This window comes from Hetaerina americana, unplaced genomic scaffold (genome assembly GCF_022747635.1).
Source record: "Hetaerina americana unplaced genomic scaffold, ioHetAmer1.1.p SCAF_8, whole genome shotgun sequence".
NCBI lineage: Eukaryota > Metazoa > Arthropoda > Insecta > Odonata > Calopterygidae > Hetaerina > Hetaerina americana.
The window spans coordinates 51,097,299-51,123,167 of record NW_027287427.1 but is presented as its reverse complement, the minus strand read 5'-3'; the positions used below and the strand labels follow the sequence as shown (position 1 = coordinate 51,123,167).

The 25,869-nt window shown below is 34.2% G+C and overlaps 1 protein-coding gene across 2 annotated transcripts in view; it reads left to right on the top strand.

Annotated features, from left to right (window-relative positions):
- Lrp4 (LDL receptor related protein 4) overlaps positions 1–25,869 on the top strand; it is a 686,041-nt gene that overhangs the window by 642,257 nt on the left and 17,915 nt on the right. For both annotated transcript variants that reach the window (XM_071596290.1, XM_071596291.1), the window contains exons 11-24: positions 1,225–1,378; positions 4,119–4,328; positions 7,102–7,283; positions 7,644–7,807; positions 8,581–8,715; positions 9,566–9,852; positions 11,090–11,251; positions 12,127–12,342; positions 12,593–12,716; positions 18,038–18,200; positions 18,976–19,138; positions 22,393–22,526; positions 23,234–23,427; positions 25,385–25,712. In XM_071596290.1, the coding sequence (XP_071452391.1) occupies positions 1,225–1,378; positions 4,119–4,328; positions 7,102–7,283; positions 7,644–7,807; positions 8,581–8,715; positions 9,566–9,852; positions 11,090–11,251; positions 12,127–12,342; positions 12,593–12,716; positions 18,038–18,200; positions 18,976–19,138; positions 22,393–22,526; positions 23,234–23,427; positions 25,385–25,712 (2,616 nt within the window). The remainder of the gene's footprint in view (positions 1–1,224; positions 1,379–4,118; positions 4,329–7,101; positions 7,284–7,643; positions 7,808–8,580; positions 8,716–9,565; positions 9,853–11,089; positions 11,252–12,126; positions 12,343–12,592; positions 12,717–18,037; positions 18,201–18,975; positions 19,139–22,392; positions 22,527–23,233; positions 23,428–25,384; positions 25,713–25,869) is intronic.

Here is a 25,869-nt window from a genome sequence, read left to right as displayed (position 1 = left end):
GGTGGATATGTCCATTTTTTAATTAGTAAATAGAGAATTACAAGAAGAAATGTATGTTTAAAAAAGTATTAAAATTAATTTAAGGTGCATTGATGGCAATAGTCATATCATGGCCTCCCTTATTTCAATTTAGAAAGATATTATTCATCATAAATGTTATTATGCATTCAAAATATATATTTTATATTATTCCATATATTTCTAATATATTATGAAATATATATTTCGTAATATTTGTTTGCCATTACCACTTATCATTAAAAATAATCCTGTAATTATGTGACTAGTGATGTTTAAATATAAATGGCAGATATGTATGGCTTAATAAAATAAAACATGCTATAAAGTTTACTGGTCATAGATTTTCTGCTGTGTTCTATTGATTACTCATTAAGTTATACAAAAAAATCATACCAATAACTGTAGCATGTATGGATATGTACACATACATTTACGTACCCCTTTCTACACCAACTGCACACTTAAAATCAATGGAAAACTGGAGGAAGTTTATCAAAAAAAATAAATTTTCGGTGATAGTGACCATTCTTAAGTCTCATCATGCAGTCATGGCCCTCAGTGTACTTATTTTTCTCGAGAAAATTTTTCATTATTGTTCCATTCATTGAATAATATTTACTTTTCAACAAACCAACACAACCAAACATTGGACGCTACAGTGTCCCTCTTTAGTTTTGGATACTTCTGTCCTACCTTCATTCAATCCAACATTCATATCCTATTCCTACCCCTCCCTCAATTGCCTAGCATTTTCCTCCTATCGCAGTATTCAGCATTCCATTGCCAATCAAAATGCTCTGAATCCATTTTTCCTGACTTTTTTGGAGTTCTCCCAACAATCTCCTCTCCTTCCCACCGTGCCTAACACTTCCTCGTCTGTTTTCCTTTCTGTCCACTTCATCTTTTCCATCCTTCTTCCCACCCATATTTCAAAAGTCTCTGATCTATTCAATGACTTATTATTTGTTCAAATGATCATATTTCTGCACCTTACAAAACCATGATCCATATTATCCATGCTATTAGCTTGGTTTTAAGTGTTGCACATAAGTTAACACAGAAATGCTTAATTGCATTTTAGTTGATACAACCTGGAAACATGTATCATGTATTCTCTCCAAGAAATATGTCAAATGAGTGTAAAAGTGTTTTATATATACTTTGATTCAGTAAAGTGAGATTTTTTCATATTTTATTTGAAAGGTGAGCTTGAATAATATAAAGTATACAGCCATTCTCAAAGGACTACAAAATGCCATTGCACTGGATTACCACTATGAGCAAGGTCTACTTTATTGGTCAGATGTCTCCTTGGATGTGATCAAAAGAGCTAACATCAATGGAACTGGGTCAATAGGTAATGTATGGAGTAAAAACCTATTTCAACCAAGAGAGTTTGTTTTTTTTATTGTGACTACAGGACTACAGTATGTTTTCTATTGTGAATGTATGATTATGAGAGTCATTGAAACTGGCCAGGGGTATGATCAATTTTTGTGAAAGCTTTGTATGTTGTATAGTGTGCATTGCCAATATTGCTGGCAATTAAATCAAATGCAGTGGGTCCTTGCTTAATGATACATTTACAATATGTTAAATTCACTTAATGCTGTAGCTCCTGTATGAAGAAGTTTACAGCTTACCTGATCAACTACTCAAACATCTGAATATTAATGAAACCTTGTTATGAATGTTGGCATATTGACCAATTTCTCATTTTTTGATATTTGAATGCACCCATGGTAGTTGTCATACTTCATGCTAGAAAACAATTTTTTATGCATTTCAATGAATCTCAGATGTTATAGTCTGTTATTATTTAAAAATAAGGTACTGTTACAAATTGATATCACTGCCTTGTCATGCACTAAACCTACCCACGCTGCTGTCCCTAAGATCAAGCAAAATCACACAGGATGTCACAACTATTTCCAGAGTATTGATGTAGCCAGGGTTAGAGGGTTAGGGTAATGATAATTGCTATGGGTGGTCAATAGTAACTAACATGGGGAATCATAGGTCCATGGATGAGCGATTTCATTGAAACAAGATGGCTAGATCCCCTTTACTCCCCCAAAACAAAAATACCCCACTTTGGCATAGCTGACAATTCAAAAGATAAATTACATTTAAATTATGCAAAAAGTAAGTGCCTACCCTTTACTGCCATGGTAGATGTATTGGGTATCAAACCTGAGGTCACCAGTTCAATTCTAATCCAAAGCTTATATTTTTCAACTTTATCATATCAATTTATGCTCCTTTTTTTGTGGTGCTTTGTTGTTATCACTTTTGCATAGTTTTGATTTTTTCCATGTATTGTACTTGTTTGGTAAGTTTTGGCTTCACATTACCATTTTTTTACTTATTTAATGTATTTTTTCATTTTAATTGCCTGTGATGCCGCTAACTACCATATTTCATTTTCATCTGAGCATTGGCTAAAGATAAATCAAATGTACATTAATAGCAACAAAAAAGCTAGAACGGTTTGCATCATGATTGTCACAGATTAAGGAAACTTAATGAAAAACTGATGAAAAAGAAACAAAAAATATGAAGTTCAAACTAATCATCAAGAAGATGAAAACATTTGGAAAGAAAACTACAAACAAAAATTAATTAGGCTATACAACCAAGTTAGTAAAAATAAAGTATAATAAGATTAAAAAATACAATGTTTAGGCAGGATTGAATGTACCACTTTTGGGATAGTAGCAAAGAGCAATGCCCGCTTCATCAATTGCTTCTTTCCAATTATCATGGCAATATGACATAAGTTATCCGCACTCATTTTTGTTATATTTCAATTTAATTATCACATAAACCTTTAGTTGTCTACGCCCAAAATGGGATATTTTTGTAATCACGGAGTTAATGCGAACATGATTACCAATTTTCAAGGAAATCAGCTGGTCATGTACCTGGTCCTCACTTTTGAGAGAAAAAAGACTTTGATAGATCATGGTCTAAAGAGGAATAACTGGATAATACATACTATGGAAATTCATCGATGACTGTTGGAAAAATTGAATGACTATAATAAGTCTGACTTTTTGGCAGAAACATTGAAAATTGATAAATTAAATTCAACCTTGATCAGTTTCTTCAAACCAGCACAGAAGGCTGGGTAAAGTCAAAAACCCTTCTTACAATTTAACAAAAAATCAGCTTTCATTTACCTATTCCTTCTTTTTTTAGCAGAAAATTTTCAATATACCTAGTATAGAATCTTTGCACTATAAAACTTTCTTTATTGCTAAATTTTTAGTTTTTTTTAAAGATCTTTCTTTCAATATTCATAAACCAATAAAAAGTAGGTACTGTAGGGTCTGTGCCACATTGTGCCAGAATAGCATTAAGTTCCCAAAAGGTAGCCAACTATATTGGCATTAAATTTGAAATCCCCACATTTCTGATTTTACATTTAGAGTTTTTCACCTATTTATCAATTTTAACCTATTTTCAAAGGGTTTCTTTTTCATGTTCATTGTCAATTTGTTAAAAATAAGGGAAGGAGAGTAATGGGGACCTTTCTTAGATACAGCACAAGACTGCTGAAGTACATTGTGTATTGTCTCTCCTATGAGTTAAGTGACAATGTACGGATGAGTTAGGCAAAAATAAACCAGGGTTTTTTTACAAGCAATTCACATTAAAAAATTAAAATGCATGATGGTGTTATTATTCTTAGTTAAAAAAATAGTGGTCCTCCAAGAGTTCTGATAGCTACTTTAGTCATAGCTTTCAAAGGCCTTTTTTGCATGGAAAAGGTCTTAGCCACAGCAATAGTGTTTCCCCAAAAGATTACACCATAGAACAGGTAATTAAGAGTCAGTAATTTCAAATTGCCATGAGTATTGAAATGATTGAGCAATCCTAATTGGGAAAGCCTTTAGATTAAAATTGAAAACTCTTGTAGCCCATTCAATTTTATTATACTAGTTAGAATATCTCTCTCACATCAATATGACTCCGGTACTTCGAATAAGCTTAAAAAATAATTGAACAAATCCTTGGTGTTTGGATTATTTTAGCTTCCATTACTTCCATTGGTTCTCAGTGTGAATTAACTCTCATTTCTGATTCCCTTAAAGATGTGATTCGCTGGGGACTGGATAGCCCAGGTGGAGTAGCTGTTGACTGGATACATGGACTTCTTTTTTGGACTGATTCAAACATGAGAAGAGTTGAAGTATCCAGATTGGATGGAACTATTCGATATGTGGTCGCATCAACAGAAATGGATAAACCACGTGCCATCGCGTTACATCCTGGTGAAGCATTAGTTTTTTGGACTGATTGGGGTAAGTAATAGTTAAGATAATTCTTTTATTGAGCATATTTATGTGGCTGTTGGTTTGAAAAAATAGGAAATATTCCTTTAATTATCCTTTAGCAAGTAAAAATATTTCTAAAACATGCATATTACCTGATCAATCACACACAGTGAAGTAATATATGTTCAACTTACATTAAATATTTACAAAATGCGAACATTTTTAATTTCTATACAATATTAAAATCTCCAAGGATGATCTTTTTGGAATACTATATGGATATTCAAATATGACCATTTGGAAACATTTAACATTACATGAAATTTCAATAATAATGTTAATTGAATATAAATGAGCATTTGATGGATATTTTGAATTGTAATGTTGAAGATTAAAATCCTCTTACATCCCACACACAGCATTGTATGCAAACATACTTATGTATTAGTTGAACATTTTGAATGCCTGTAAAATTTTCCAGTCCTATTGGGTTTGTAGCATAAAATAGTGTTAACAATGAAGTATCTAACTGTGTCTCATTATTCTTTGCATTTTTTAGATTATAATTTTAAAAAAATTTAGCATTTTTTCACAAAATAAATGTAATAAGCAACTCTGTGAGCCAAAACGCATGTCATTTATTGAAACTAATTTGCAGAAAAGTGCTGTAATTCTTTTGTACTTATGAATTCCTTCCACCACATCAAACTGGCAACTGTGAATCCTTTTGTTGAGTTTGGTAAGATGTCAATTATTAAGAAAGCTAGGAACCTCATTGCCAAAGTATTCAAGATCCATAATGTTGTAACAGCTGTGAATTCCATCAGCAAGATATTATTTGAATTATGTTGTTACTATTGTTGCTATACTAATCTTTTAGGATACTCATCGAGTTCCAGGCCAACACCCATTAGTGTAAGAATCCTTTTCATGAACTGAGTAACTAGCAAATCTAGAATCTTAAACTTGAGTGCCAAGAAACAAGTTTCTCTTTTGCTTTGAAATTTTATGATGGCATAATGGTCAGAGGGATAGGAGAATTTTGAGTAAGGGAATTGTTGATTTATTTGGAAATATTGATTTTAATGTGATTTTGTATGGAAGCCAAAAACAAATGCATTCATGAGGAAAATGACCCAGAACCAATCTATATGGCTATTAGGGATTCAGTTGAAGCTTAGACCAAACCCAGTAGTAGTAGTAGTTTTGAGGGGAGGCGACCGACAGCTGAGGTCATTTGCGCCATAGGGGATGGACAGGAAAGGATGAAGGGTGGAGAGAAACCCGGCGTCGGCATTAGCCTACTCTTTACGAAAGGCGCCAAGGGGTCCGCGGCTTAACGTCCCATCTGACGGACGGCGTACTCACTCAAAGTGCCCTCCACAAAGCACCTCAAATAGGGATCGAGATACCTCTGAAAAATATTTAACACCGCTGGGATTTGAACCCACGCCCTCAGGGTGGGACGCCAATACATTAGCCCCCGCACTATCTTGATCCCAACCAAACCCAGTTGAGGATTCAAACCCAATGGAAAACCCATTCCAAAGTGCTCATGAATTTTGCCAAATCAGATTATTAAAATGAATTTTCCCACCTTTTTACTAATTTCATCCAGCTGTACTGTCAATGGATCACCTGTATAGTGATATGAATGTCAGTGTCCAACTGAATTTGGCCAGGCCAGGGCCATGAATGTCAGGATATGTCCATGTCCCTTCTTCATTTATAATTCTGATTATTCATTTTATTTGCAAAATTCTTTTGTAGCATCATCTTTCCATTGCCTCCAACTTTCTTCCCTTTGCCACCCCTATTGTCCACGTCTTACATATGTAGTACATGAGACTACTACCTATGAGGGTGGTTTGAAAGGAGTGTAAAAATGAAAATGACTTAGTTTTTTATTTTTATTAATTTTTTACAATTTGAAAACCTTTTCATTTTTCAATAGAGTCTCCTTTAGATTTATACATTTTGTTCAACGCCACAACAGTTAGTTGATTCCTTCAAAATAATTCCATTGTTTGAATTCTCTGTAAAATAGATATTCATTTCCATGATCACTACTTTGTTTGAATAAAATTTCCGTCCCACCAACCATTTCTTCATATTGGAGAAATAGCGGTAGCTGTTCAAGGGAGCCAAATCTGGAGAATATGGGGAGTGGGCAACAACTTGGAATCATAACTCATTTAATTTTGTGGCCACAAATGCAATGTGCTGGTGCATTGTAATTGAAAAGGAATTTTTGTGGACAATCATGGGAGTTTTTCATGCAGATTGGTCTCCAAATGGTCTAATAATAATGCATAGCAAGCACCTCTGACATTTTTCCCCTTTTCAAATATTCAATTAGGATTATTCCTTGCCAATCCCAAAGGATAGTCGCCATAACCTTACTGATAAAATTTTTGAAATTAAGTAGGAAAAAAATTAGTGAAAAGATATTTTGGTGCAGACCCAGATATATTGCTTGGTATTAAATCCTTCCCAGTCTCCTATTAGCTAAAAATTGACTAGTTTTCATGGATTTCGTATAATGTAAAAATCTTTAAAAATTAAAAAATCAGGTGGGAAAAATTTCCTTACCATTCCCTCTCTAAATGATTCTTCTGAAAACCAAGGATGAAAAGTACTCTTGGCATGGATATCAAATGCATAGTAGTTTACTGGGAAAATACCATTGTCACAAGTTTAGTGAACCAACCTAAGAGATGTTTATTAACTGCTATATACAAATTGTATTTCAATACTAACTATTAAGAGCAGAGTAAAAGGTACTATTTCAAATTTTCAGGTCCAAATCCCAAAATAGAGAGAGCTGAAATGGATGGAAGTGATAGGAGAAGTGTTGTGAGTGAATCCCTATTTTGGCCAAATGGTTTGGCTGTTGATTATACCGTTGATCGAATTTACTGGGCTGATGCTAAACACCATGTCATTGAATCTGCAAATTTCGATGGCTCAGGAAGGAGGAAGGTATGAAAAGAAAATAAAATTTGTTTCAAAGTGTTTCAAAATTTTTTATTGAAGAATCAGATTTTACTTCTTAACTACAACTTTATTTAAACTTTCCCAACTATAGCATCAAAATTTAATATTTGTTTTCCTCAACCAAATTCAATTCAAACTTTTCTGCATGAAATTAGTATCAAGTATTTAAGATCTTAGTTCTTTGGTGCACTTTGTGTATCAAAACTTTATGTAATAAAATGGAAGGATGGAGTGGTGAAAATATGTGCAAAGCTATTGCTTTCACCTAAAACGTTTTGGGGAAATGCATTTACTTCATCAGCACCCATTCCACATTTTATTCGAGGCTTTCACTTTATTTTTCAGATTATTAGCAAAAGTCTACCACATCCTTTTTCCTTGACTATATTTGAAGATTCAATATACTGGACAGACTGGCACACAAAAAGCATTTCAATGGCCAACAAAGTAACCGGAAGTGGATTTAAAACAGTTCACTCTGGACTACATTTCCCAATGGGAATACAAAGGTAAAAATATATTCATTGAAAGCAAGTCTCTTTGATAATTTATTTTTTTTGTGAATTCTTTAAAATGATCTTTTTGTGAAATGACAATTATTTAAAGTTTGGAAAGATGGACATTATAATTCATATTGCTGCTATTTTCTATTACTGTTTCTATTGAAATAATAAATAAAGTCAATAAATATTTCAAAAATAAATTGGCAAATATATTTATGAAACAAACACATATCTTTGTAGTGTGAATAAATAAAATTATGAGCAATCCATTTCTAAAAAGTCACAAATTTGCTCTTTTTAATTTGTTCTGTGTGGATATTAGTCAACAAACACTGAGCAAGTTAGAGCAGCATAATATGGGGTCATAAGACGACTTGTTATCTCTAGTAATTTGTTTACACTAATTTTTGCTGTGGAAGTGTTCCGTGTTTTTCATTAAAATGGAAAAACTTGATTTTCATTTTGGATGGATAAACCCCTAAATAAATTCATCCGAAGTTAAAAAAAGTGTACAGGAATTCTGCTACTTCAATATCAACAGTTAAAAAGCAGGCAGCTGAATTTAAATGGGGTCACACATCCCTCGACGATGACCCACGGGAAGGACGGCCAAAAACTGCGACCACATTTTTTAACTGAAAATCGCAGTCTTTCATTGTCAGGCCGAGGACTATTCACCTTACCCTCATGGTTATCAGTATTTTTACACTAGAACAGTTTTTATGCCTAGCATTGCTGATAAATGAGTCATAATACATCATTCTCAACTTGTTTTACAGCTTTCACCCCCAAAGGCAACCTCAATACATTAACCGCTGCGGAAATAACAGCAGGGGATGTTCACATCTCTGTCTTCCCAATAGGAGTTCCTATCGCTGTGTTTGCCCTGAAGCCCTCAGACTTATGTCAGATGGGTAAGTAATTTTATTATTTGTTCACATCTAATTATTAAATAATTTATAGTATCTTAGACCACATTACATATGTATAGATGTATAGTCTGCGCATGACTCAGATAAGTACCCTCAGTAAGGTTATCTGGTAGAAAATTAGGGTGAGCAGTCATAGGCAGGGGAGTAAGAGAATGTTATCCATCATCACTCAAGCATTTTAATGTATACATCAAGGGAACTGTAAGATAGGTATGAGAATGAATGGAGGTGCAATCAAAGTGGGACAAGAGATAATTAGTTGGTTATATTTGTGGATGGTCAAGCTTAAGTGACGCAATCAACTATTACTATTACTACAGCTATTTCTTAGTGCATTATAAAATAAGTTAAATAAGGATGAGTTAGAAATGATTGTAAGAAAATTAAGGTTATGATTTTTTTTAAATTATGGCTTTGTATGGGAAATACAAGGGATTTGTGTTTAAAATTCTTGAACTAAATCATAAGTAGAGGTTATTTTTTTCTTTTGAGAGATGGTTGAGGCCAATACTTTGTGGAAATCCATTGTAAAGCACAAAGAAGGAATCAATGCCTTTGTGTTTCCACAGGAAATAATTTATTGTGTTGATGCTATTATTTTTTTAAATTAGTATTCATTTATTTGTTGTTATTTTTTTCCATTGGAATAATTCTTCCATTAAATACTTATTGGTTCAAAGAAATACAGCATAGGAAATTCTTTGAAACTATGATAAGGATGTCAAGGTGTTGAAAAATCTTCCACATAAAATTAAGACAAGTTAATCCTTGTGCCTTGATGTAAGTGTTATGGGCAGAACCACTCACCAAATTACTCATTGTCTTTGTTTAGGCACACTTGTGAAAAAAGTCCAAATCACCTGCTTCTATTTGCCAGAAGCAAGGATTTGAGACTCATACAATTGGACAAGGATGGCAACAGGGAGGTCAAAGGTGCCAATGAAGGTGGTGGTCCATTGGTTGATCATGTGTTGCCCATTGATGGGATACGGTCTGCTGTGGCCATTTCTTGGCATGCTGAATCTGACACAATCTTTTGGACTGATGTGGAAGAAGATATCATTGGAAGTGCATCACTTCATGGGCGAGAACAAAAAGTTGTTATTGGCACAAATTTAGGTAAGTTTTCATGGTCTAAAGCAAATCTTTTACAGCGGTAAAATATGAGTGCATATTGGTGACGAAAACTACAGTATAAAAACAATTTAATTCATAGATTTTTCTGAATTTGGTTGGACTCAGAACCTGAAATGCATGCAATCTTTTTGTTTCTCCATTATTAAACTGCTATTTTCGAAGTTGAATTAGTAAAAATCTCTTTGTACCAAGAGTAAGATACGAGAGTGTTTAAGGCATCTGCATGCCAAGTTGTAGAAAACGATGGCAATGTCCAAATGTTAATCTTTTAATTAGAGCAATATTATAATGATGGCTAAACATCTTTGACATGTACCAAAAAAACAGCTGTTCAAGTATGAGTTCAAGTGTGAGTTGAGTACATACACTCAAGTGAGTTGAGTATATACTTTCTAAATATATATATCCAAGTATGCACATAAAAAACCAATACATATACTACATAGCTGGGTCAAATAGTATTTGAAGACCTGGATAGGAATGGATAAGTTATTTTTTAAATGTACAATAAAAATTAATTTATGGATTTGTCGTCCTCCGTTTTAACATTGACCTGGACCAGTTAAAAAAGTAAAAATGTACATAAGTAGTTTCAAGGTGCTGTATTGCAATATGCAATAACATCGCAATATGTTTGGGTAATTTAAATACTCAATTATGACGTATTATATATAGTCAACTAGTTCTCTAAGAATATGCTACTAAAACTATTTCAAGTGCCCTTTCTATACCAAGGAAACTCATTCAATAGACTTATATAAATCTTTTTAGGGCCAGTTTATGTATATAAGATTGTCTTTTTTACCTTGATTGGGAAATGATATACAAGTTCCATACCCTATAAATTTAATGTTATATAATTCTTAGTGAATCAGATATCTGTGTAAAATGGCAAAAAATGCACTGGCAGTTCTTCATTTATATTTATTCAGAGTAATTTTTTTATAATTAGCTTTAAAAGGCTGGAAACTCAAAGTATATTTTTTGTCATTGTAGAATGGATCTGTCGCCATATCAATTCCAATCAGGTGATGCAACATATTGCATTTAGAATTGTTATGTAAAATATTTAAGACAATATGAAAACTATTTTTAAAATACAACAATTTCAGAGTGTAAAAACCATAAGCCTAGACCAGGATTTGAATAAGGATCCCTCAATGTCCAGTCGAGTGCTTTAGTCAGTTAATCTATCATTTTGAAAATACTTTACTTACAGAGTCTCCTGCTGGTGTGGCTGTGGATTGGGTGACAAACAAATTATACTGGACTGATGCTGGTGCTAACCGGATAGAAGTCTCAAATTTGGATGGCACAATGAGAGCATTATTAATATGGCAAGGCCTGGATAAGCCAAGAGACATTGTAGTAGACCCAATAGGTAAAACAATAATTAATAAATTAATTTAAAAAATGAGTGTCAATATGGAAGTAAAGATGTGAAGCAGAGCTCTTTCATTTGAAATTACAGGGAGTAAAGCTTGATTTCACAGTATTAGAGACAGTTAAAGTATTCAGAAGGGAATTACAGACATTTTTTTGAGTACTCAAGAAAATACGTATGTACACAAAACATTCCGACTCTCTAGAATATGGATTCAAGAAGGTATTGCATTAATTTTGAGCTACAGGGTGAGAGATGTGAGTAGCATCTCAGTCTGTGGTGATCTTAGCTTTTTGAAGCAATTGAAAAAGTCTAATGAAAGGTATACCTGTAGGCTTACAAACCTCATTATTCTGTCATTTGGGGTGTTTTTATTATATTAAGCACTATGAATGAGGGCTCAAAAGTCTTACAGGGCATGTATATTTGATGTAAACATTAAATTTAATCTTTTCTAAAATAAATTGGGAGGATATATTATTGTTTAAATGATTAAATGGGAAGAGAAGGTCAGCTCTGTACTTAACAATTGATATCAAGTTTAATGATGATTCAACAAGTAACAGCATCATTTTGCTCTGGTGTATTGAATAACATTCTACTAATATAATCAAAATTAAAATTATTCACCATAATTCATTGGTTTCTTTTGATTCCCTCCCCTCCTTACTAAATATCTCCACCCTTCCAATACCTCAACCCTGCAATGACAAATACAGTACACAACTCCCAATGCAAAACTCACTTGTTGCTACTAACAATGATTGACCTTTCTATTCATATTCTCAGAATTTTCTACACACATTATAATTAAACTAGTGGTTAACTGTTATATTTAAGAGAATATTAATAGAAAATCTTTTTTATTCTAGGTGGATATATGTACTGGAGTGATTGGGGAGTTGTCCCAAAAATTGAAAGTGCTGGTATGGATGGGTCACAACGAAATGCAATTGTGACTAAAAATCTTACATGGCCAAATGGCCTTGCTGTGGACCACGACAGAGGACTATTATACTGGGTTGATGGAGGAACTAAATCCCTGGAATACATTTCTTTGGATGGAAGCCGTAGGAATACATTAATAGGTAATCTATTTGTTAATGTCCATAGAGTAGTTAAAACTATTCAAAAATATTCCAGGAAATTTTAAGACTAGGATTTTAAAATGACAGCTATATCTCCATGTAGGCACTTCTTTGATAAAATAAGTGAATAGAGAATCTCTAAAAAAATATTAAATGCTCACCCTCTTTTTAGTGTTTTGACTGTCATATTGGCTCTTTTTTTGCTTGGAAACATGTTGTTTACACAAATTAACATCCTAACTTCTTACAGGAGGAGAGTTACCACATCCATTTGGTTTATCTATATTTGAAAATAGAATTTATTGGACTGACTGGGACACATCAAGTATCCACTCCGCTGACAAGTACACAGGAAGAAATAGAACTATTATTAAGTAAGTATAAATTCTACCAGCATGATTTCCTCCTCAGATGATAAATAAAGACTACCAGCAAAATATCCCCCTCAGATGATATCCTGAGATAAAAATGAATGTTTCAATGCATGATAAAGATACAAGTTTCAAGGAGTGCAGTGAAGTAGTAGTTTTAGGGGAGGCGACTGACAGCTAAGGTCATTTGCGCCATTAGGGATGGATGGGAAAGGAAGGGTGGAAAGAAACCCAGCATTGGCATTAGCCTACTCTTGTCAAAAGGTGCCAAGGGGTCCACAGTTTAATGTCCCATCCAATGGACATCGTACTCACTCAGAATGCTCTCCTCAAAGCACCTCAAGTAGGGATCGGGATACACTGAAAAAAATCTGCCACCTCCAGGATTCAAACTAGGCCCTCACAGTGGGAACTCTGTACATTAGCCACCTCACCATCTCGATCCCCGTGCATCAACTGACTGAGTACTGATCAACAGTACAGTTTTCATTCTTCATGTCCTTTCAAAATCTTTCATGAGTGCTACTAATTGCTGGTACCACTTGGTTCTAATTAAATTTTAGGAATAAATTTTTTAGACTGTAAGATCAGAGAACTAACTGGATAAATATCCCTGTTATATGTAAAAACTAAAAAATTAAGAGTCTGGAAATATGTCTCAGAAACGTATCTGTGATATAATCAAAAAAATTAAACCAATCATCAACTGAGAGTTTTGTTTTACAGTTGAGGATAGAGGTCATCTCATTCTAATGGCCCCCGCCTACCCTATGATGTCTTCTATTAGAAATTCACTGGAGAAGTGCAAGTTCCATTACCTGTACCCCCATCCCCAACAGATTTCCCCAAGTACTGGTATCTGTAAAATGATACATCTTTGTTCAAATTTGGGTTTCCTTAGTAATTAAGATTTGAACACATTATCCTTAGTCAGTAGTTGAACACTCTACCCACCATGCTACCAGGGGTTTGAAGGAAACATTTTTCTTGGCTTGGTATGGCATAACCATGGCCACAGATACATCACTTTTGTGCTTATAGAAATTAGCAATAGGTAAAGCATTCTGAGGGCTGACACTCTTCAATGGATCATTTCACAGTATTGGTTACTTGAGCTGTTCATATTGTAATCTCATACTCCTCACTACTATTCAAATCAATATAACATTGATTTCTCTTTGCGGAATTACATGAAGCACCTATTTTTCTCCTCCCTAGTAGATGGCATGGATGACCTTGAAATCCTAAGTAGTTGTGGCTGCAAAGATGATATAAAACAAACTTGGTGTCTTGTTTATCATGCTCACTTGACCTTCCCAGAATATTTGACCGATTTTTTTCTATTCCCTGTGTGAATAGCGAATATATTCCCTAGTGTTAGCCCAAAAATATCTCTTTAACTATTATTATTATTATTATTATTATTACTTTTTATTTGCCCAGAGATCACAATACAAAAATACCAGGTGGGTGAAGTATGTACATGATATAAGGCACGTCAATGAGGAGCAAAGACACAGGCTCAGTTAAGATACATAAAAGAATAGATGCTCATAGTTACATAAGTGTTTGGTACAAACCCATGAACATCGGCTGTAACATGCACATACAATATCAAATTCAGAAAAATCATTGATCACAAACATGAATCAGACCATTACCATTGCTAGAAACTAAAAGTATGAACTTACTGGTCGGGAATATTGTTGAGATATTCATCAACCGAGTAAAACATATTGCGTTGTAGATATCTTTTTAGTTTATGCCTGAATACGGCAGTTCCCTGTGTATCCTTGATACTTTTGGGTAGTTTGTTAAATAATCTGATGCCCATTTCATTGGGTCCTAATTTCAATGCTTTAGTTCTTATATTCCCATAATGGAAGTCATTCCTGCCTCTGGTGTAATGATGATGATAGGCAGAGTTAAGAGAATAGTTGCCGATGTTATTTTTTATATATAGAATTAAAAACATAATGTAGATGCATGGGAGAGGTAGCAAATTTAATTCATGGAAAATAGGCCTTGATGGAGCATTGTAAGGTTTCCTGGCGATGATTCTAATAGCTTTCTTTTGCATTTTAAAGATGGTTTGAGAAATAGCAGCTGATCCCCATAATATTATACTGTAGGTTATATTTGAGTAAATTTCCCCATAGTACAAATTGAGTAGTACAGTTTTACTTGTAGTTTCATACAGGTGTCCTAATAAGTAGCAAGTTGAACTGAGCTTGTGTTGGAGGGCTTTTACATGAGTATCCCAAGAAATATTTGCACATAGAGAAATACCTAGAAATTTGCATTCTGTCACACGCTCAATTGATAGGTCATTGATTTTTACCAGCAGATCATCTGATATGTTCTTATTGTGTGTAAAGTTTACTATTTTACTTTTATTTACATTTAAGTCTAGAAGGTTGTCTGTACACCACTTGTTTATAGCAAGTGTGACAGACTTAGCTTTTTCCACAAGGCTGGGATATGTTTGTGTTGATATTATTATATTAGTGTCGTCAGCGTACAACACTGGTATTATTCCATCATTATTTGGTAAGCAGTTAGGTAGGTCATTGATGTAAATCAGAAAGAGGAGTGGCCCAAGGGTTGAGCCTTGTGGAACACCTTTGTTAACTTGGTATGCTTCGGATGAATATTTTGACCCATCAACTGATAACACTACTTTTTGAGTGCGATTATGAATAAAGGACTTCAACCAGTTTAAAGGACTTCCTCTAATTCCTATTCTATTGAGTTTAATTAGTAGTCTATTGTGGTTTACATTATCAAAAGCCTTTGACAAGTCAAAAAACATTCCAAGAGTTTTGCGTTTAGCATCTAATGAATTAAGTATGCTGTCGATTGCCTGACATATGGCAGTTGTGGTAGACCTTTCCGATCTAAATCCATGCTGAGGATTAGAAAGTAGGAAGTTTTTTTCGAGATAAGATGCTATTTGCATATACATGGCTTTTTCAAATATTTTAGCAAATGTATTTTGGACGGCTATTGGTCTGTAGTTATTCAAATCATTTACACAGCCATGGTTTTTATAAATGGGCACTACTTTTGATTCTTTTAATTGGGATGGGAAAATCCCTTGTATCAAAGATTCATTAATTAAAAATAAAAGGGGTGCTTTTATGGCTTCAAAACAATGATGAACAACTTTACCAGGAATTTCATCTGGGCCAGTACTGGATTTGTTTCTGAGTGAGGAGACAATAGTTTTTAGATTGGTTTCAGAACAGGGCTTGGCAAACATTGACGATGGTGCATTTGCTAAAAGCACATTGGCTGGAGAAGTAGTTAGGCAAGGAGCTGATACGTAGTATTTGTTAAATTTATTAGCTAGAGATGAATAGCTAATGGCAGTGTTATTTTCAGGGTTACAAAGTTTTGGGAGAGTGAGTTGTGGATTTTTCTTACCTCTACAGTCATTAATTATTTCCCATGCAGTTTTGGACTTGTTATTGGAATTAAGTAACTTATTATCATTATAGGTTCTTTTCGTGGTAGAAATCAGTTTACGGTAATACTTTTGAAATTCCTTATAGAGTAACCTTTGTTCATGATTGTTTGAACTTTTACTGGAGATAGCAAGTTTTTTAAGGATAGTTGAGTAATAACGGATCTCATCAGTTAGCCATGGCTTACATTTAGTTCTATGAAATATTTTATGATGTGTTACTGGGAAACACATTTCAAAATTGTGTTTGAAAATTGAATAAAAGTAATTGAAACCTTCGTCTACTGACTTAAGGTCATAGACATTGTCCCAGTTTTGGGACTGAAGAAGGAGCAGAAAATGCTGCATATTTCCATGAGTGAGAGACCGCCTTGGGTAAGTTTTATCATTTGGACTATCCATTGGTTGGTTAGTATCGATACTTATTTTCACCATGCAATGGTCTGTTATACCTAGGTCGCAAACAGTTGTGACTACTTTTTCATGGTTAAAGTTGGTCACAGCGTAATCAATTAGGGTGGCAGATGTGGGAGTGACTCTGGTAGGATTATTGTCAAAACATTCCATGCCATAAGTTTTGAACAGATTCAACAATTCTGATCTGTGAGGGGAGTCAACTAAGAGATTACAGTTGAGATCGCCGTTCAGCACGAGTATTCTGTTGCTTGCATATAAGGAGCAAATGAGTTGGTCCAGTTTTTTAATGAATGAATGAAAATCACCAGTTGGTGATCTATAGATGGAGATGAGCACAAGCAATCCCACTGGAGTTTCATGGAAACACACTGCACATTCAAAGGTTTTTTCTTCCTTCACAGGCACGTGAACTGAGTTAATAGTCCCCTTTATTCTGCTATGCACGAAAATGGCCACACCTCCATTTTTATACGTGGCCCGGCAGAATGACGACACTAGGGAGTAATTTGAGAGTGAAATAACCTTAAGCTCTTCGTATTTTAACCAATGCTCTGTAATACACAAAAAGTCTGGTTCACACTCGTTCATAGCCACTTCAAGCAGGTTTACTTTGTTCCTAAGGCACTGAATATTTACTTGCGCGATTGTTAATGGCTGTCTAACTTTGACTAACCCTTTGCGGAGGTCAGGCGGGCCTTCAGAAAAAAAAACCTACTGACACAAACATGTTTCGGCCAAAAGTCGGGACTTTCCACGACATCTTTTAAGTCTTCACCGACCGATACACGAAAAGAGGTATAGGTGCCTCTAGATACCTTTAACTGCTCGATCTCAAAGCACTTGCCAGGTATTTTACTTGATACATACTTTTTAACTGCTTCGATTGACGTGTCTTCTTTGAATCGCCAAGCGTGTATGTGGACCATTTTCGGCAGCCCGACTAAATCACTGTCCAAGTTTGACGTCCCCACAATTGGCTTTGGCCGAGGTTTCCGTTTATATGAGACCATGGTGTAGCCCTCGTCGTCTTCTTTCCTCATGTTGCATGCAGTGGTATGCGGTTCCACAGGTGGTGGAAAACTATGCAAATCCATTGATTATAATTTCCTCATGTTAGCAAAAAAATATATATTTTACGTTATGTTAATTCCAACCTGTCCATAGAGGCTATTTATTTTTAAATTAACTCTTAAATTTTGTATACCTTTTATTTAAATGAATTTTTATTACTTAAAGAATTATTCCATGCAAAATACATTATATGGATGAGGGGAGAAGTGATAGCATACAATGAGGGTTGTCAATGGGTTAAAAAGTTAACTTGGACCTACCATTCTCCATATTTGGAATGGAGAGAATGTAGATGCTTATACAATGCTCAGAGAAATCAAGGTGCACATTATTGTCATTATTCTTTATTGTTATTCTCTATTTTCATTAGGTCCGGCATCAAAGGACTAATGGACCTGAGAATATTTCATCGAGGAAAACAGCAAGTTCCCTCCCTCTGCCATGGGAACAATGGTGGATGCTCTCATCTCTGCCTCCTGGCTCCTTTACCCCATGGTCATTCTTGTGCATGTCCAACAGGAATAGAATTAATGGTGAGTTAGACACAAAGAAATAATAATGAGGATAATATTTACTTTCCTAAATGTTGATTTATATACGGGCAATGTGGGGAAGAGTATAAAATGAATTTAAAAAATATATTTTAACTGTTACCTGAGTACTATAAAATGAGAAATTTGAGTTCTGCAAACTTGTTATCCTATAATTAGTCTACCTTGGGACAATTGTCACTTCTTTGCCAATTACTGAAACACCGTCAATTTCCTAAATGTTATAATTGATAATTTTTCAAATGTTTCCATATTACATATAAGTGTTTATTTCATATTAAATAATGATCTTTTAAAACTCTTTTCAATAAAATTGTTGGGATTTTATTGCTAACAACCCCATGAGCAAATGTAATTACAGCTAGCTCTAACCATGATCCTCCAAACTGGACTATATAATTTTATCTTTTAAAAGCTTTTTGCATTTTCTGTCATTTATGAGTGGCTCAATGCATGCTAATTTAAGTTCATCCCCAGAGGAGGATATAATTAAGTGAAATAGCATAAAAAAATATATATTTACCTTTTTGTGGAATGAAGTATTTCTCCGAGGTAAAATTTGGTTTCAGAGTTTGACGTCAAAACATATCAACCAGGTCAGTTGATAATGATATCTGTTGAAACTGGGATACCAAATTTTATGAGAAAAAATATATTGGGTCCATGAAAGACTTACATTTATAACTTGATTCAATTTCATGAGTACTGCTGTCATCACAGAGAGTGTTGAATGTGGCATTATTTTATTTTTTAACAGGAAAATGGAATGACTTGTGCGTTGGGTCCCACAAACTATCTTCTCCATGCCCGCCGTGTGGAAATCCATCAGCTTTCACTAGATGTTCCATATGTCGTCGATGTTGTCCTGCCTTTACCACCCCTCAAGAATGCTGTGGCTGCTGATGTGGATGAAAAAACAGGTTTGCTTTCACCCATATGCCACAGAAAATTTCATATGGAAAATCATTGTAAATTAAGGAAAAGAATAGAAGGGATTTAAATATGTTTCAGCATTTTCAAATGTGATTTTCCATGTATTACATATCTATGGGTCATATATGGGAGCCATGTGTCTCAAAATTGAGCCAAATTGAATTCATATGAGCCCCATGTCACTTGAAATGTTTTACAAGATATTTTAAATTTAACTGAGGCATTAATTAGGCATTGATTGGCATTGCTTCATGGGTCACATATGAGCTATTTCTTTGAAGTTCTTCTCATTTACTTTTTATTTTGTCACTGTATTCATTCAATATCATGCCTAAAAAGTGTCCAGCATGTTTACCTCCCCTTCTTTCCAAGTTATCTAATTATTTTTATTGATTATTAGCACCAGTCCACTATTAATGGTAGATTTTTGATTGACCAAGCCATTAAATATCACTGTATTTCTAAGAGTTGGCTAAAATGTTATAAATCATATAATGCAATAATTCATTTTTCAGTTTTGCATACTTTCCGACTCATTTAATTCCATCCAAAATGCTTATCCTTTTCCTCCCTCTACCTCTTTCCAATCAAATTTTCTCTTCACCCACTATGCCTAGAACTTCTTCATTTGTGCTCCTTTTTGTCCAATATTTTTCTATTCTTCTCTAAAGAAATAGTAATTTATTCATAGTGTCTGGAGCCATATTATCTCAAATATTTATACATGAGCAATGGCATAGTCAATTGAATTAGAAATAACCTCTTTTGATTATTATAATGCTCTGGACTATTAGAGACCTCAAAGAAAATTTTAAAAAATACCTATTCATAGTCAGAAAATACCTATTCAGATATCTCCAGAGGTTTTTTTTTTAGTAATTCATTTCAAACTTGATACAACTTACAAAACACATGATATTTCCAAATTCAGTATCTCATCCTAAAGTAATCAACCCTAACAAATAGTTTTGACCTTTCCATGAAATAAACAAATCATTGCTTAAGAAACATAAAAATTGGCTATTTTTGCCAAAATAGTACATTAAATGCCATTGCTATTTTTTCATAGATATTTTTTCCTGTTCACCCACCCTTACAACAAAAGGAAAAAAATTACTGAACACTTCCATTCATAATAAATGGTCAGTTATTAAAAAAATGGTAAAATCTAAAGACAGCAGCCTTAGAAAAGAAGTTGTGAATACTCTGCACCCAATTAGTGGAAGTCAAGGTGTATGCTAATTAACATTTTTCTGTCGGCAATTGCAATTTTGAAGGATTCTAATTTTTGGCTTGTATGCTAAAGTACTATATATCACTAGCTTGTATATACATTTTCAGGTTGATTGCTTTGTTAGTATGCATTGAGGGCTGACTGAACAAGACTCCTCGATTGCTTACGTGAAATTGGATAAATCAAAGAATCATGCAGTCATCAAATATTTCTATTGAAAAGGTCTAACACCACTTCAAATGAAAAAAGAACTTGATACCGCACTGAAATGCTCTTCCCCATCATATTGTTTAAACAGTTTGTTTTTGAATTTAAGAAAGGTTGCACTAGCACTTCTGATGTACCACTTTCAGGATGCCCAATTGAGGTCACAACTCCCAAAATACTTGAAAAAAATTCATAAAATGGTGATGGAGGACCGCAGATTAAAACTAAGTGAGATAGCGGAGACTACTAGTGTCAACTGAATGTGTACGCAATATTTTACATGAACATTTGAGCATGGAGAAACTCTGTGTTAGATGGGTGCCGCGTTTGCTAATGCACGATCAAAAATTGACCCGCAAAACTGTTCCAATCGAAAATTTGGCACTTTACAAGTGAAAACCCAGCAAATATTTGCATCAATTTATAACTGTGAATGAAACTTAGATTCACCACTACACTCCTGAAATTAAACAACAGTCCAAACAATGGATTGGACGAGGTGAACCAACTCCACAGAAGGAAAAAACAAATTTATCATTGAATAAGTTTATGGCGACTGCTTTTTGTAATGCAAAAGGAATTATTTTCATTGATTACCTGGAAAAGGGTAAGACCATCAGAGTTCAATATTATGCAGAGTTATTGCAATGTTTAAGGGATGAAGTGTAAAATAAACGACCTCATTTAGTGAAGAAGAAAATCTTGTTTCACCATGACAACGCACCTGCCCATTTGTCGGTTGTTTTGATGGCTAAAATCTACGAATTAAAGTTTGAATTGTTTCCCCATCCAACATAATTACCAGATTTAACCCCCAGAAACTATCATCTATTTACCTAAACTTAAAAAATAGCTCAGCTTATTTGAGAGCAACGAGGATGTCATCAATGCTGTAAATGAGTATTTTGAGGGACTTGACGAATCAGATTATAAAAATGGTATCACTACGTATATTAGAGTACAGTTATGAAAAATAAATCAATCTCGATGAAGATTATGTTGAAAAATTAAGCTATAAAAAATGAAAAAGTTGTTTTTCTTTATCATGCCAGAAACCTTTTACCCCATCCTCATATATGCTTAGGTAAAATCATAAATGAATATTTTCAAAGCTGCTTTGAAGAACCCTTTTTTCAGGGTCCCTTTTTTATGTAATCTACTATTTCTTTCAAACACCCAACTGATAAAAATATGCACCAACAATAGCTACATTGGTTCCTCCAAAACCATTTCATTTTGTCAAATGCTAAAATGTTACATGGAAAGGAATTTTATTATTGCAACAGCAGTCAACAGTAGAGAGTAATGAAGAATGAATTCCACTGTTTTTAACATATACCTATTATTAATATTATTCCCAATATATATTTCAATTCATCTTCTGACATTATAGTTGTCAGCAAATAAATGCATCATACAATTACCTTGAGTCTCACTGGCTTGGTGTAAAGTACTCAAAGCTTCTTTTCATGAGCTGCTATAATTTTAGATACTATTGTTTTATGACAATAAGATTTCTTACGAATGGAGGCATATATGTTATTGTTTTTCTTCTGTTATAAGAGTGGCAAAAAGGTAAAATATATAAATAAAAAATTCACCAGTATTTAATGATCTAGTTTTTCAAAAAAAGCCAATATTTAGGTCAGTTCAATATGTATTGGATCTTATATCAAAGATGTAATTCTTAGCTAAGGCATGAAGTGAATTTTCTGCCTCCCGCTTAGATCCAAGTTCTCTGTTATGTTTTCCTTTACCAGACATATGTTTGTTAAGATATAATTTATTCTTCATTTTCAGGGGAAATATATTGGACAGACACAGCTGAAGATGTCATTACCAAAGCTACCAGGGATGGAAATCATATAGAGAATGTGATAGTTGATGGACTTGAGACGGCAGATGGAATTGCAATAGATTCTGTCGGTAGAAAAGTAAGCACTTTAAATGATGGGAGTTGATTATAAATATCACTAAGCTTGCTTGGTAAATTAGCAGTAAATTAAAATGTTATTCTTAACGAATATTAAATAGCTTTTAAATAATGCTTTTCATTTTCAACTTCTAAATTTTTATCGCATGATTTGCTTCCATAAACATGATTAATTATTGTTATTTGGAGAAGTTATAGCAAGTGTTAACCTTGAAATTAATTAGAAAAAGTGTCCTACAATTTCCATTTTCACAAGCGTATTATGCAGCATATAAATGCAGAACTGACTTAAGAGTCCTGGGCACCAATCTTGGTGGTGTCTCTGGATAATTACACCAAAATTCAAGTGGTGATATTTCCTTGAAACAAGAACTTTCTAGGAAACTGCTAGTGCCAAGCCAAATGACTGACCTTCCATGTCCTAAATATTTTAATTGAAAATGCCATAGGAGTCTGAGTTTAGTTTCATCTATTCAATTCCACCCATTAAAATCAATCTTTGCGGTTGATTCCTGCAGTAAACACACATGTATATGTTATTTCCACATTATTACATGTGGAAATTTTCATGTGCTCTTTTTATGTAATTGGAAGATAAAAAATGTTTGCATGGTGAGGCATGAATTAGTGTCCGTCATATGTAAATCAGTATGTAACCAAAATTTCTAGGCAATTTGGTCATGTTTCTTTACTTCTGTCATCTTACAGCTGTACTGGACTGATGCAGGACGGAACAGCATTGAAGTTGCAGAGCTCGATGGACACAATAGGAAGGTTCTTGTATGGTCTGGTCTGGAAAGTCCTCAGTCAATCACCCTGTTCTATGATGAAGGACTCATGTTTTGGGCTGACTGGGGAGAGGACCCAAGGATAGAGCAAGCTGACATGGATGGGAGGAATCGGTATGTTTGACTATTTGGATATGTTTGAAGTAATAATAATGAGGGATAGCTTAATGAGAGGTAGTTACACTGAAGCAAAAGAATTTTTACAGGTAAAATATTAGAAAATTCCACCTTTGTAATTGTGACCTGTGATTATTTCTAATTAAATAATGTAAATATTCTTCATGTGAATCCTTTTTGCATGCTTTTTTCAGAGGATTATAGACCTGAGATGTGGTAATTGCATAATTCATTAGATAGAAGAATACAGTTTACCCCAGGGCCCAAGTTCAGATTATTAATAGCAGTAATCTACTAGATTAGGAGGTGTAACCGATTGACCTAGGCACTACATACTACTATACTATTAAGCCCCGACTAACATTGCACAAAACATCATTAAACTTATGACTGCATAACACAATAACTCATTCTTTATCTTTGCATGCTTTCTAACTCCTTGAGTCTATCCAAAATGCCAATTCTTTTCTTCCCTCAACCTTGCTTTCCAAGTATTCTCCCCTCCAATACCCCATTCAGCATCCCATTCCCTCTCAGCATCTCCTGCATCCACTTTTCCTCTTCTTCAAATTTCTCCCCACAGCCATCGCGCTTCCCGTACCATGCCTAGAACGGCATCATTTATTTTCCTTCCATCCATTTTATTTTTCCACTTTTCTACTCATGAACATCTCTATAGTCTTCAATCTATGTTTATCCTCTTTCCTCAACTACCAAGTTTCCAGACCATAATATATAATATATGATACTCCACATTAAAGTTTTCGCTGGTCTCTTTTTTGCAATACCTACCTAAGATGGACCCAAATTCAGATAGGTGTGAAAATTTCAAATTTGCTATCATTAGCAGTTTCAATAGGATACATAATAGATTTTAGCCTGGGCTAGCAGAAAGCCTCACTCTGCCATTAGATAAAATATGGTAAGGATTATTGGAGAAATATTAGGATAGCATAGCAGAGTTGATGGAAAATGTTATAAGGCAAAGAATGACAAGTCGTTTTCCAATTTACAAAAATGTAAAATCACCCTTTCAAATGGAATTTCATGGACTCATTACCCTACTATTACAATAGAATTGAGTTGAGTTAGGATGTTTGGAAAAGGCTCATTAAAACTTTGATATGGAGCATGATTTTGTATGACTTGGAAACAAGACCATTGAAGCAGGATGGTAGGCAGAGATTGGAGGCTTTTGAAATGTAGGTGTGGAGAAGGACGGAAGGAGGGACGGAAAAGGTGTAGTTGACTGAGAGGAAAACAAACAAGGAAGCATGGTGGGTTAGGCGAGGGGATTTTTGGGATAATTTTAAAGAACGTAGGCAAGATGAATGCAGAGCATTTAAATTGACAATGGTAGACTGTGATATAGGGGAGAATGTTCGGCAAGCAAGGAAGTATTATCAATAGGATAGGATGTTGGACAGAATGAAGAGAGGAAGGAATCAGGTAGAACTGAAGAGGGGTTTATTGTAATGTTGGATTTCTGATTGTGTTTTGTTATGATAGGTAAGGGAGTTGTTGCCGTACCATTTGGTAACTTGGTAGCAAATCAAGATAGTGTTATACAACCCTTAAAATGTGTGAATCTTATTGATTGAATCTGAGAACTCTGCCCTAATAAAAGAACTCCTCTGACATGGTATAGTCATTCATGAAACTAATAAAATATTTATTGCGCATTTGATTATACGTGGTATTTTAAGGGGTAGTTCCACAGAATTTCTATAGCTTAAGAATTTAACCATAGTTTACAAAGAAAATCATCACCTTATTGAACAGTTGACCTCAAGTTTACTTGGTTTTAGGATAATAAAAAACCCATGTTATATATTTAAAAATTTGTTCCACATAACTTGAAAAGATCATAGGCACACCACAATATTCTCATAATCTGTGTTAAACCTTATCCATAGATAATGTACCAAACAACTCCCATTTGTTTTATTTTTAGGCAAACCCTGATTTCTGAAGGACTTGGTATTCCTAGCAGCCTCACAGTTGACCGCTCTTCAAGGAGGCTTTATTGGAATGATCGCCACGAAAAGACAATAGAGAGCTGTGAACTAGCAGCCAAGGGCTCAGCAAGCAAGGCCTGCAAGAGGAACATCATCATTAAGGAAGAAGACCCTCATCCATTTGGAATGAGAGTTGTGGGAAACTATGTTTACTGGATGGATAAGGAAAACAAAGAAATCCATCGAGCCAATAAGCACAGTGGAGAAAACCACCAAATTATCGTTGATTCATTAGAAGAGTTTTTGAAAGACCATACTTCTCCGGTAAGGATTTTAATCAAATTCTAAATAACATTTGTGTGTATGTCTATTAGAAAATTTTAATAGCAGTCTCTCAGGCAATTATAGTTTTTTATTATCTCTTTTTGGATGAATGTAGGTTGTCTTCATCGTCAATTGTTGATGACATGGATTCTAGATT